This window comes from Homarus americanus, unplaced genomic scaffold (genome assembly GCF_018991925.1).
Source record: "Homarus americanus isolate GMGI-L3 unplaced genomic scaffold, GMGI_Hamer_2.0 scaffold36317, whole genome shotgun sequence".
Lineage (NCBI taxonomy): Eukaryota > Metazoa > Arthropoda > Malacostraca > Decapoda > Nephropidae > Homarus > Homarus americanus.
In genome coordinates this window covers 51,288-66,259 of record NW_024727391.1, presented here as the reverse complement: position 1 = coordinate 66,259, position 14,972 = coordinate 51,288, and the positions used below count along the sequence as shown (strand labels likewise).

Genomic DNA, 14,972 nt, shown 5'->3' with positions numbered 1-14,972 from the left:
TATAATGTTGGTTTAGTTTCCTGTTGGACACCATCTAAAGGAGAAATTATTTTAAAATCTATAATGGAAAATGAAAATAATATTTTGAATATATATAAAAAATTTCGGAGAAATCGATCTTTAGGTGATGAGTCTGTGATAATTCAAGTATTTGGATGTACTGATGTAATTAAAGAACACCATTTTAATGTTCTTTTAAAATTAGTTATAATCGAAGCCATTGATAGTATAAAATATTATAAATATTTGGGAAGTGATACAAAAACAACATTATTATTATATAAATCAACTTTAATTAAAAGCTTACTAAAATATATGAGAATATAATATGTTTATTTTTTTGAAACAAAATTGATAATGAATAGGGATTATTGAAACAGAAATAGGAACAAAATGCCTTTGAGTAGGCTACTGTTTGACATATATATCCAGCACGCACGTTAAAAAATTTTCAATTTTTTTCTATGGTTACAGTGAATTTGACTGATGTTTCAGGGTTTTCTCGTTGTCAATACCCTTGGCCCACATATTGCAAGTAATTTCAACTGTGGTGTTAATTTTAATTTCATTGCAAAGAAACAGATTCAATGCAACTATAATATGTTTCCGATCGCCTGGTAGGTTTGTATCGATGGGGACTAATCGGTTTGTATCGATGGGGGCGTAGTAGTCATTTCTACCGTATGTGCAAGACACCCATATAACCTCTGGCATGGTATTATTATTGAGGTACCAGATCTCTTTATTTATGTCTTTAAGTAGATTGGGCATCTGGCTGGGTAATTCCTCAATGTCATCGTAAGGATCAAATTTAGTTGTCCCATTGTAAGACAATATGATGCAAGGATATATTGTGTTGTAGTTCCAAACATTTTCTGGAATACATCCAAGCTCTGGCAAAATACAGATTTGTGTAGCATTTGGTTCAAATCCTGGGGGACATATAATCACCTGTGTATCATCAGCTTTGGTAGCATTGTTAGCATTGTTGTAGTAGTCTATAAAAAATTGATTTAGAGAAGATATTTCCTCTTCATATGTGCTCTTCTGATTAGGATTAAACTTTATATTTCCTGAAGGTATAACAAACAAACCCTCTTTCTCTGCTGTCACATCAGAGTTACATGTTACAAAAGTCACCACCACTATTAGGTACCGAAACATCTTCCTTTCTTCCTTTTAGTCGTCCAGATACAGATAGGATTCCTAAATGTCAAAGTGTGTCTGTCCGGTTATATCGTTGTGCTCTTCTTTATATATAATGGTGGTGATGGTGGGGTGGGTTGGACGGACAGACAGATGGAAGGACAGACAGACAGACAGACAGACAGATAGATAGACAACTACCTATCTTGCCTCGGCCTTGAATGTCCGGTCGGTCATATCGTTGTGTTAAAATAAAAAATCTGAAAATTAAAATTATATTTTGTCAATCGAAGTCGGTCGGTCGGTCGATTTATCTGTCCTGTCCCATAATTTTTAGAACCCCCTATATATTATATAATTAATAAAAAATGGATGGAAATATGATATTATATATTATAACATTTGCACTAACATTAGCTATTATTATAATAATAATTATAACTCAAAAACCTCTTTCTTTTTCTTTTCCACAATTACTCGAAGAAAAAAGTGAGGATTTAATAAGATATCTTACATATATTGACAATTTGATATCAGATATATCGGATAAAATTACAGAAGGAACAGATTATGATATAATGATTACTGGTCTATGTAATATAAGTGAAAAAATTAAAAAAATTTTAACTATAACAGACTCAACCATAATAGAAAATATTAAATCATCATATTTAAGTTTATCTGATAAAATCAGTGATTTACAAAAAAGATTATTAATAAGCATATTTAAAATACAAACACTTGGCGTATTGTACGAATTGAATGAAAAAGCCCTAACTAAAGAAACAAAAAACAGAATTCAGTCTAGCTTATTGTATATAAATAATTTTAATATTATAATACCAGATTTAAATATAGCTGACGTATTATTAAGACGAGATAAACGTTTTTGTATAATGCAAATACTCAAAAAAGTATATAGATTAAAGCGAATAACAATAGAAAATTTAATTATAAGTAATGGGAATGAGAGAAAAACAGTATTTAAGATATTCCGTAGTAATTTACCTGCTAGGGGATACAATACGTTATATAATACATTTAGAAAATACAATGGATTAAAAAATAAAATTACATTTGACGATGACAAAATCAAAAACTTAAGCAGTAATATGTCTGCTTCACAAAAACTTATTGAATTGGTAGATACTACATTGTCCATTATAAAGAGTGTTGAATTGTTGGATAATAATGATAATATGGTATTATTTAGTGAGGAAGAGATATCTTCAATAAATAAATGTAAGGAAGATATATTCAAATATTTTTTAAATATAGACTACAAAGAGAAACTGATAGAGTGGTTATCTTCAAATTCTCACGAGGAAATAAAAAAGTGGCATAATTCTAAAGAGAATATAGAAAAGTGGTATAATGAATACTAAGCAGCAGGCAGCCAAAGGATAAAGAATACACACACTACTATTGTGGTGGTGGTGGACTCCATTTTAAAAAGTTATTTAAATTTTTCTCCATATCTATATTTTGAGTAACGCACTTTGTTTTTCTTATTGTATTACTAAAATTATTTACGTGACTTTGAATCCATTCTTTAGCTTCTTGGGTTTTGAAATCAATCTGTTTATTTTCGTACATTATAGTAACATTAATTCCATTATCAAATTCCCAAATAATGTTTTCGGGTAAAGCAAAACTCAATAGTAATGCCTGTGCTTTCAATAGTGATATATTTCTAGCATTACGTAAAATATTATTTTCTTCTTCTCTATTTGTAATGTGATTATTTTGTATTAAATTTGTATATATTTTATCGTAATCAATTGAAAAGCTTCTTATTAAACTGAGAGTTAAACGATTAATTTGACTATTTAGACGGGTACAGGAAAGATTTTTGGGGGAAATACGCTTATTGGTGGTATTGGTGTAAAATCGTCTATGGTCAGAGCATAACAGGTTTGTCACATTTGGTCGAATTTCATTTGAATAAAAATTCATAACATTTAATTTTTTATCAAATCCAATAATAAAGTTTTTGGAAATTAACTGACATACATTATTGTAACTTCTACAGAAAATGCTGTTTCTCTTTTTTAATTGTAAAGTTTTAATGTTCTTGTATACAGACGACATTTCCCAAGTATCCAAATAATTCACTTCTAAATTAATCTCCTCCCCAAAACCGAAAATGGAAGTATTTTTTATATTGCAAACTATAAGCGATCGTAAATTGGACAGTTGACGTAGTATTTTATTGTCACCGTACACCCAAGCACAAATAATATCATATTTATAAGTTAATTTTTCAATATCAGAATTGAACTCCCTTATACTATTTTCATATTCATCACTAGAAGCCGTCGCTGGTATAGAATAGTGCAACTCATCATCGTCGTCGTTTACAATGTTAAAATTTTTATCAACAATTGCAACAGATGCCTCTGTTAATATATGATTCACAGATAAAATGTCATTGTCTCTGTCTCTATTAATTATTTTATTATAATTTATAGAAATTATCATGTAATAATTATAATTATTTGTTGTACTAATACTAGAATTAGAATTAGTTGTTATTGACATGTTGTTTTCACTTTCATAAACCTCCTCATCAAATGAACTCATTGTAGCTTTTTGTAAATAATTTCTAAACTTTATTTTTATATACTATAAATAAGAAAAAAAATAAAAAAATGAATTATAAGCCGTTGCCGTCAAATTATTCAATGGTTAATGACATAAATAGAATATTTGAATTAAATAAAATAAAAAAAATTAATGAAACGCTTCTTCAACTTTATTCTAATAATAATAGTCATAATAACTATAATACGTACAATTTTAGAGTGGTCATGTCAGTTTATACTACCAACACAGATAATGATGTAATTATTAATCAATTTATACCTCCGACAACATTTTCCCTACAGTTAAGACAAAAAATATTATCTCCCCAAAACATACTTTGTAATTTTCTAATAGGAAAAAAAGATACATACAATTTATTTTATAAGTTTCAACAAAAACTTGGTGAACATAAAGATGGAATAACAGTAATTGCGAATTTAGTTACTCCAAATTTTAATACTGGTTTATGGATTGATAAAGCTAACTTAAAATTTATTGGTGAATTAATAGCTAATTTTTCCTTAAATATTATGCAAATGAGAAATATAATAAATAAAATGTTTATCTATAACAATAGAGTTATTAATAATCCTACAGAATTTTTAGAAATTGTAAAAAGTGAACCTCAATTATTTGATTTCTGTTCATACATCTCTCAAGACAATCTATTTTCTCCATATAATGTATATATTACTAAAACATTACAGTTGTGTGATGATAATACTTTTTTATAATTTAAAAAATGAAAGCTATTAAAGAATTTGAACTGGTTCTAAAACCGTTAGTTTTTCAGAGAGAAATTAAACCCTTTGTTACTAGTATTTTTAAAAAGAGTATGACGACAGGACTCCGACAACTTAAAGAGAGTATAAATTTACAACCCTTAAAAACAAAAGAAGGGATATTGTTTAAAACAGAAGTTTTAAATAAACTTGAAAACTCTACAAATTTTCAAAGATCTCTTCAAGAGATACTTATGGGAGATATTACAAATAATTCTGCCAGAGAGCATATTATATTAAATTATCCTCACAACACATATTCAAAATATATTCAAAATTGTAACAAAATGGCTCAAGATTTGGGTTTTAAAAATGAAATTGAATTTAGGGATTTTATAGATAATTTTAAATCATCACCTCTAGAAAAAAGTAAATTGAATAAAATTTTTAAAACCTTTAAAGAGTGGGCTGCTAAAAATCCAGGGAGTATTTTAAAATCTCTTTTAGTCGTTGCAGTTGCCAGCACCTTTATAGATTTTCTACGACATTATAATGCTCTTAATACAGGATGTTTTCGATACGAAGTAAATACAGAACAAAAAGGTATTCTCAAATATGTATATATAGATAGATATTGTGATAATAATGGAGGAAATTGGAATAAATACACAAGAGGCATATACATTCTTCCTCAAGATAGTCATCCTCTGTCGAAAACTAACGCTTGGGATTGCTCATTTCAACCTAGTACATTTTTACGAACAAAAGATACAGAAGGTATTCTTAATATGGGATGTAAAGGAATTTGTGATCCTTATAATTATAATTCATTATCTTCATGGGTTCCTGGTTACGATCAATGGAAGGAACCTTCGTCATCATCATCTTCTCCCAATTTCATGTACCGTTGTGAAAAGGGTACTATTTTACGTTCATTGGGTGAAATGACAGGAGATACTCTAAGCCAAATAGGTCATGGTCTTCTTCAATCATCTTTATGGACTGATATTCCCCAAAAAATTTTTTGTTTTGTGGATTTATTATCCTTATAATTATATTTTTTTATGTACTATATTTATTAAAATGTTTTTTTGTTAAAAATTAATGAGGGGGTAGGATATAATCGTTTTCTATAGGGTACACATTTAATTTGTAGCTCACCATCATTTTCACCATCATTTTCATTATCATCCTCAACATCGTCGTCGACATCGTCGTCGTTGTCATCATCATTTAGCTCATCATCTTCATCATTTATCTCATCATCATCTTCACTTTCACTATCAACATATGATGAAGTAAATTTCTGTTTACTCCTGTGTATACCAGAAACAGAAGAAAATTTACTACGCTGGTTACTTGTTTTCGGGATAATTTTACCGTTATTATTTAATATTCCTTTCTTGTACTGGTTTTTATAGGCATACAAAAAATCTTCACCATATTCTCCAATATAAGAATTAATATCTGTTGGGGTTAAGTTAGGTCTTATATATGCAAAATATTTTTGTATAGTAGGAATTGTATAAGAGGAGAGTTTTGAAATCCATACTTCAATAAAAACGGATAAAACTCTTAGATGTAAATCTTCTACATCTTTCTTCTGAAAAATCTTTATTTCCTCATTACAAATCTTTGTATTTTTTAAATGGGATAAAATTTCCTTCATTATTTTGCTATTAAATTGTGGTGGTTTAGTATTTGGGATCCAATAATATTTCTGTACAAACATATTATTAGTAAATTCTTTATTAAGAATACGTCGTAGGCGGTACACATCATTTCGCATAGTTGTTGTAATTCTATCTTCAATATATGGATTCTTATTATAGTTTAAATCCAGATGGTTATCAGTATTATTTACAAAACTTAAAAAGTGACACATTAATGTTAAAACCCAAGTATAAAGTTCCAAATTTATATCAGGTGATCCTATTAAATTCATATTTTCTGATATTTTCGTTATAACCTTATTTCTTTTAATATTTGTAACAACATCCGTCAATATTTTGTGCCTTATATTAAAACAGTTAAATCCTATTACATCATATATTTTTCGTATTTGCAATGATTCACCTTTTAAATGTTTCGGAAATCTAAGAGGAAATTCGAAAAATCTGTTTGTTAAACAATCGGGTGGATAACCTACCTCATAAATAATTATATTTGAGAGAGAAATTAATCTATGAATATGAATGAAAACTGGAAGTTTTTCTCCGGGGAAACATAAATTCATATCATATCTTTTATTTTTTAATTCATCATTTTTAATTTTTATATAAAAATTGGATTTCATATTATAATGAACCTTATAAATGTCCGCCCTCATTTTTAAATATTTATTAGTTTTATTATTAGTTTTTTATTATAAAAAAGGAAAAATAATGTCGTTACAACAACACCAATTAATAAATCAAACTGCTCCAGTATATTTTCATAATTTTCAATTTTTAATACACTTTCCACATTTAAACAAAAGTATTCTTAAAAAAAAAAATAACCCTAAAAAACCCTTTTTCCCTGGAGAAGATTTACCCCCATTTTTTAATATTCACAGATTGGTTTTACTCTCCAATTTAGGACTTTTACAAATACAAAAATATATGTTTTTACAAGAGAGAGTGGTTAGGTTTCCTCTAACATTTCATGTAGAAGGACAAACATTACAAATGCAAAAATTATATACCTTAGTGGGATTTAATGGTTTTCATATTAAACATAAAATTTTTGCTAATATAGTTAAAAATATATTTAATGATAATACAAACAATGATATGAATAACATTCGACAAATGTTAAAAATACCATTAAACCAGAACAACAACTTTTTACTTTATAATTGGGTTTTAACCCTAATGCTTCATTTCCTTTGTATAATAAACTACAATGGTAATTTAGGAATTGGGGAGATTATTAATAAAATTATGCTAAAACAAGCAGACCCCCTGCGAGCATTATCACAACAACATGAAGCCATTGTTGGGATTTATTATTGGATTCCTTTTTATAAACCACCGGGTTTTAACTCCACAATGATGACTCAAATAATGGATAAACTGAAAAATACAATTATTATGCAAGATGATAAAAAAAGAATTACACAGACAATGGCCGAAAAATTACATATAAAAATATTAAATGTATTTATGGAAGTATTGCTTCAGAATTATCGTAGTAGTAGAAGAAAGAATATTCCTAATTTTCCAGAACTACGTTATTTTATGCTTATAACACCGTCCCTAGATAATGATATTTATAATTTTCTATATAATGAATATGGTAGCAATTTTCTACGTGCATATGAAGAGCGATATGCTAATACTTTTGTTGCACCTAATGGTCAAATCTTACCCAAAACAGAATTTCCCCAATTAATGGGAGAAAGTGAAGAAAGTGAAGAAAGTGAAGAAAGTAGTGAATGACTTTTATAATATTTAATTATTCAATAATTCTCTACTCGCCCATCATCCCTTCTGTTTAACCCAAATTATATATACATATATATATATATATATGTATATATATATAAATATACTAAAAATACTACTATATAAATAATTGTTGTTATTGTTGTTGTTGGTGGTGGTGGTGGTGATAATTCTTTTTTATACATAATCATATAGTATGTATAAACTTGTATTAATTCATCATAGTTTTCGTAGTTTTCTAATTTTTTGTCTATTCTTTTTGTCCATCCGATACTTCTGTATCTTCTATTTTTTGGGGGGTTATCCCCCGTGTCTGTTGTCATTGATGTTGACGTTTTTGCATAATTAATATCCATATTTATTGATCTGCTCATCTTCAATGGAAGTGTTTTAAAGTATTTTGGGACCAGTATTGTATCTTCTAGTGTTATTGTAGTAGTTTTTCTCGAATCACCGATATCTTCTATTATAGTTGTCGTCGTAGAATCACCAATAGCTTTTATAGTCGTTTCCTTTTCATAACCGGTAGTAGTGGTTTCCCTTATATCACTTGTTATATCTGTATCTTTAATAATAGTCGTCGTTTTCTTTACATCGCCTGTAGTCTCTTCTATTTCATCAGTCTTGGTGTCTTCTTCAACTTGTTTACCAGGTAGAGAGTATACCCGAGGAGCTACGTCACCAGAGTGAACTGACGGCACTAGTCTTGGACTTCGCCAAAAAGTATATGTTGTATAACCAATTTCATAGCTACTATATTGTTTTAATAGACAAAATACTATTAATTCAGTAATTATAGTCAGATTCATTATCAAAAATTTTTGCCAAAATTTTCTACTACGATTCAATTCTCTTTCAAGGACTACAACTGTGGGACCTATTCTTCTACAACAACATTGTTCATACGCACATTATTAAAGTTTTCTTTTTCTAACTCTATTATTCTGTTTCTTTTAAAAAAATAAAATGAAGAATATATAAATACTATAAAAATTCCAATTATAATTACAATAATTCCTGCAAATTGTCCAGGACTAAAGAATACTATTGTTGTTGTTGTTGTTGTTGTTGTCATTGGTATTGATATCGTTGTAATTTCATCAAAGTTAGACACAGACACTGGTTCAAAGTTGTTAGACACTTGTTCAATACTAGTTTCAAAACTTGCTGTTATTGATTGTTCAGAACTTGTAGAGGATTCAGAACTTGAAGTTGTTATTGTTGTTGTTGTTTCGGGTTGTCCAGTTGGTTCAGAACTTGTTGTTTCAGGTTGTTCTGAACCTAGTTCAGAAGTTGTTGTTCCACGTTGTTCAGTTGGTTCATAACTTGTTTTTGTTATTGTTTCAGAACTTGTTTTTGTTATTGTTGATTGTTGTTCAGTTGTTTCAGTTATTATTATTGATTGTTGTTGTTCGGTTGATTCTGAACTTGTAACTTGTATTAGTAATAATAAAAGACTACATCTTAACAACCATCCAGAAAACATAATGATAATCTGGCTGGCTGACTGGCTGGTAGTCTGGGGAAGATTTAGTTTTACATGATTACTTTATAGGTATATAAAATGGTGTTCAGATGCCAGATACCACCATGTCATTTTCATTTTTACAACTCTGGATTTGGATTATCAATTTTATATTTTTTTAACCAATCTTTTAGTGGTTGTATTTTATCTAGTATTTTTAATAATAGCTGATGACATGAATTAATGATTTGTTGCCTCTCGTGCTTAGTAAATAATAATATATTATTTTCTTGGAATATGTTTAACATTTTAATCTGCTTTAAAATATACAATGATTTGTCTACCAATTTTTCCTGGATTTCAGTAACATTAACATCACCTAAAATGTCGTATACACTCCACGTAGTACTTCCATAATTACTATTATGTAGGTAATTATTTTTTTGTAATTGTTCAACTTTGGGAATTATTTCGTTATATGCATTAAATTCATCGTTAAAGATCGTAATTAGTGATTGTAAGTCATCTTCTTTGTTAGTTTCTTTTAAAAAGTGCGATATTCTACTTAATCTATATATTTCTCTTAATAAATTTATTATATTAAAACGTTCAAGCCGTTTAACTAGTTCAGTAATATATGAATCTGGTAGTATAAGATTAAAATTATTTATATACCCTAGATTAGACTGAATTGTTTTCTGGGCTTTAGTTAAGTGTTTTTCGTTTAATTCATACAATACGCCAAGTGCTTGTATTTTAATTCCGCAGATAATTAAATTTTTACGTAAATCATTGAGAACAGTTGAAAAATATGATTTATTATTTTTTATTGTGTTTGAGTAAGGTCTGGTTGTATTGGTTGCAGTTATAAATTTATCAATATTGTCATCTATTTTGCGTAAACAAATAAGTTGATCCTCAAAATGTTCAAAATAATCGCTATTATACAAACAAGTATCTATAACATTCCTTATATTATAAAGATGTTTTATTAAATCCTCACTTTTTTCTTCTAATTGCGGAAAAGGTTTTCTATAGCCCATCAATACTATAATAGCTAGTACCGCAATAAGTGTTATAATTCTATATATTATCGTAGTCCTAGTATTAATTTCCATTTTTTATATGTTTGTTAAGTTTAATAATTGAAAATATTAAAAAAAAAAATAAGCACGCACGCCATTTCATTGTTTTATTCTTAGCTTGGTGGGAGGTACGAATACACAAAAGAAACTGTCAGGAGATTCCTATTAGTATTTTAAAAACTCTTTTCTCATTGGCTGGCGAAGGATGTTTATGGGTGGAGCTCCGGTTTTCAGGTTTGTCTATTCTATGATGTATTGTAAATATCAGTTTGTCCTGTCTGTGTGGATTGAGAACATTGTTAAGATATTTCGTCCAGTGCAAGTAAGTAATAATACTAGTATAGCTTTCAATAAGCTATAAAATTTATATTAATTACAACTGCTAAAGAGCAGCCTAATCATTTTTATTTTTCTCTACAGAATAATTATCGAAGATGGTTGCTACATATAAAACTATGTATGCTGCACGTTCATTTGTCCGTGTTCCAGGAAGTGGAATTACCAAAGTAGCAGCGAAGAAATCAAAATCTTTATGCTGGGATCTTGCACGTTCCTCAACAGTTGCTGCAGCTATCACAGTTGAACCAATGTTACCATCTGCAATATCAATAACAATAGAATCTTCAAAATTAATCCAGAAAGATGGACAAACTGAGAAAAAAAATGAAACTCAGGAAAGGTCGTACGGGGATCAAAATGCTGCTGCTGCTAGTAGTAGCAGTGAAGTTTATAAATTAAAACAAGAGCTTGATAATGTAAGACTACAAAATCAAGATCTTCAAAAGCGATTACAACTATTTCATGACCTGTTTAATGACAAAAAGCGATTGGTAGTTATGGTCAAGAATTGGGTATCAGAAGATTAACAACATCTCTACCTCTACAGGCAAAGAGTATTGGGTTTTGGATTTTATATCTATAAGTGTAACAAAGACTGTGTTTTTTATTTCTTCTCTCGAAAGAAAATGTTATATAATTAATATTTCTCCATCTTCATTTTCTGATTGATTATTATTGGTATTACTACTATTTGTTATATTAGTTGGAGTGGTGGTGAGTGTGGCGGGTATATCAGTGGATTGTTGCATAAATAGTGGTGGGTGTGATTTTAGTAATACATTTTTATCAGGTATTATTAATTGATTAGAATCATCACTTAATTTATTTAACACATTAATATTTAAATGCCTATACCGGCGACTCGCTGCTAAATTAGCATTAACCCCCCAAACTAATTCCTTATCTTTCAAAAAACTTTTTGTATAATACTGGTCAGTACTTATCGTATTCTCTTTAATCTCTTCTGATTTATCATCCCCACTTTTATTACTTCTTCTTCTTCTTCTTCTTCTTCTTCTTCTTCTTCACATTCTCTATTTATAATTTTATCTGTTGTATTCCCTTGATTTACATAATGAGAAATAAACTCCTTATAACTAGAATGACCTAATATTTCACCTATAATTTTTAATGGCATAATTGTATCCTTTGACATTTGTTGTGATAACATATTAAAAATTCTAGTTGCATAATCAGCTCTAATAGAATGTAAACCAGCACCTTTGAGTTGTTCTTTTTCAGTTTCATAATTTGATTGTTGTTTAAATTTTCTATTCACAGCAATTAAATGTAAGGATTTTCTAAATATTTTTTGTGTACTCTGATAACTTACATTAAATATCCTATCATTCAAAAAGGGCAGAAATGACTTGTTTCCTTGTGTTTTTGCATTTAATTTAAATTCTAAATATGGTATTAGATACTGTGTAAAAAAAATAAAGGGTTCACCATGAAATATAGGAATATTTCGGTCTTTTCCTTGTTTTCCGTAATAAATGGGTAAAACAATTGACTCTGATTGAGGATTATAACTGTCTATAATATTTTGATAGGTTAATTTTTCAGTTTCCTTAGCTCTTAATCCTGTATGATATATAAGAATTAGTTTATAAATATGGTCTCTATTAATACGGCTGTTATTCCAAATGTGAATAAGAGTCTGAGAAATTAGAAGACTGTCGAGAATTGGTTTATTATTTCTCCTAAGACTACCACATAACTTTGGTAGAGCTAATTCTACCCCTAGAATAGGACCAATTAAATATTTATTTAATGTTCGTATATTTGTTTTTCTTGTCTGAAATTTAATCTTACCATCTTGATTGAGGTATGTGTTATAATCTTCAACTATTACTGTAGTTAATAATGCCTTCTTTCCTAGTTTATCAACTTTGAATCGTCCAAATTTTCTTATAATACTTTCATAGTTTCTTAGACTAACCTGTTTAAGCATACGAGTTCTACTATTACCAACAATTGTTCTTTTGGTACGAGGATTTATATATGGTTTATTATATTCATTTTGGAGACGATCTATATCATTTTCATTAAAATAATTTTTTAATTCTTGAATAAATGTATTTTCCATTTATATATTTTTTATTTTATATAAAATTATTTATTTGTGAATAATATTGAAGTTTTATATTTTTCATTTTTATTCTATATTAAAAATAGAATAACAAAAATGTATATTAAATATAATAAAAAAGATTATGATGTAGAAGTAAGTGATGGAGATGAAGATGGTGATAATAAAGATGATAGTAGTAATGAAGAAGACGACGATATAGAAAAGATAAATTCTATTAAAGAAAATGTAGATTCTAGTAGTAAAGAAGCTGGTGAAATAGATTCTGATAAAGAAGTAATAGATTATATGAATATAGTTTCTAGCAGTGAAAAAGGTGGTGGTGTTGAAGAAGAAGAATATTCTGAAAATGGTAAAATAGATTCTAGTAATATAGTTTCTAGCAGTGAAAAAGGTGGTGGTGTTGAAGAAGAAGATGATTCTGAAAATGGTAAAATAGATTCTAGTAATATAGTTTCTAGTAGTGAAAAAGGTGCTGGTGTTGAAGAAGAAGAGGAAGAAGATTCTGAAAATGGTAAAGAAATATATTCTAGTAATATAGTTCCTATTGAAAAAGGTGGTGGCGGTGAAGAAGAAAAAGAAGATTCTGAAAATGGTAAAGAAGTAATAGATTCTAGTAATAAAGTAAGTGAAGAAGATTATGGTAATAAAAGAGATATTGATTCTGACATAGAAGAAATAAAATTAGAAGATTCTAGTGTCGGTGTCGGTGTCAATAATGTAAGAATATGTAGCAGAAAACGAAGATTTTTATCAGGAGGAGAAAGAGGAGGAAGAAGAAGTAATGAGGAAAATGAAAGCATAACTATAAAAGAAGAACAACTTTCTAGTAGTGGAGAAGATGGTTTACAAAGAAGGAACAAAAGAGCAGTAGAAGAGGGAAGAACAATAGTAGAGAGAGGAGGAGGAGGAGGAGGAGGAAGTGGTACTGGTGATGATGAAAGTGATGATGAAGAAAGTGATGAAAGTGGTGATGATGATATTTCTAGTGAATTAAAAGAATTAAAAATATCTAAAATAACAAATTTAATTAATTCTGAAATATCCCGTATATTAGTAATAACAATACTCGTACTAATTATATTAGCTATGATGAATTTACATTGGTCTTTCCTTTATATTATAATATTAATAATATTTATAATGAAACCAGTTATTAGTAAAAACATAGCAATATTATTACTAGATTATTGGGAAATTGAAATATAAATTTTAATCTATTTACACATTTTTAATAATAAATAATAGTACAATCAATTATTTTTTTTTTACATTATTGTAAAAATGTACAAGCTAATTTGGCCATATTATCTACATAATCATGTTCTTTTAATCCAATATGTGCTGGTATCCACAAAAAATTTATTTTAAATTTTTTGTACATGTTACTATAATTATCTAAAATGTATTGTAATCCACTACGAGAGTCACAAATAATTAAACCATTACATTTATTGTAAACTAAATAATTTATAGCATCCTTAATTCCTTCCAATTCACAACTATTACAATCAATCCAATTATTCAGACGACGCATTTGGGTTGCAATACATTTATTATATTTGTAAACAATATAGGCACAACCAGCTGTTCCATCCTGTTGTACAGATCCATCAGTATATATAGTAACTAACTCAGTTGTACTGCTGGAAAGTTGCTTGGTAAGTCGACCAATTTGTTTAATAGTATTTTTCTTCTGTATATGTTTTGGATTAAATTTATTCGTCCTAGTATAATATACATTTTCAGTTGATTTCATTATCATTCTTCTTTTCTGAAAAAAAAAATGTATTTCACAAACAAAATAAATAAAGCTACAGCCTTAATCTTAGGAAAAAAGTTTGCAGTTTTGCAACAATGGTCTTTCGTCTTTCGGATCTAATGAACTCTTCAACATGGCTACAACATGCCTGGGTAAATGGGAAAGGCAATGCTTCTTGTAGTAACCTGTCTCTACTTGTAATCCATCTTTAGTCATAGAAAACCATATGTCATAAGGTTTGTTGTACTTATTAGTAATGATTGATTTCCAGAAAATTTTTGCGTCCGTCAAAGGTAATATAGATCTCTCCGCTTCCTTGACATTCAAAACCAGTATAATCACAACCG

The 14,972-nt window shown here is 28.4% G+C and overlaps 1 protein-coding gene across 1 annotated transcript; it reads right to left on the bottom strand.

Annotated features, from left to right (window-relative positions):
- Nucleotides 1–468: 468 nt before the first annotated feature.
- On the bottom strand, nt 469–1,164 carry LOC121865833. The gene has a single exon (XM_042365385.1). It carries the CDS (start codon nt 1,162–1,164, stop codon nt 469–471), a length of 696 nt encoding a protein of 231 aa, XP_042221319.1.
- Between the last annotated feature and the right edge of the window lie 13,808 nt (nt 1,165–14,972).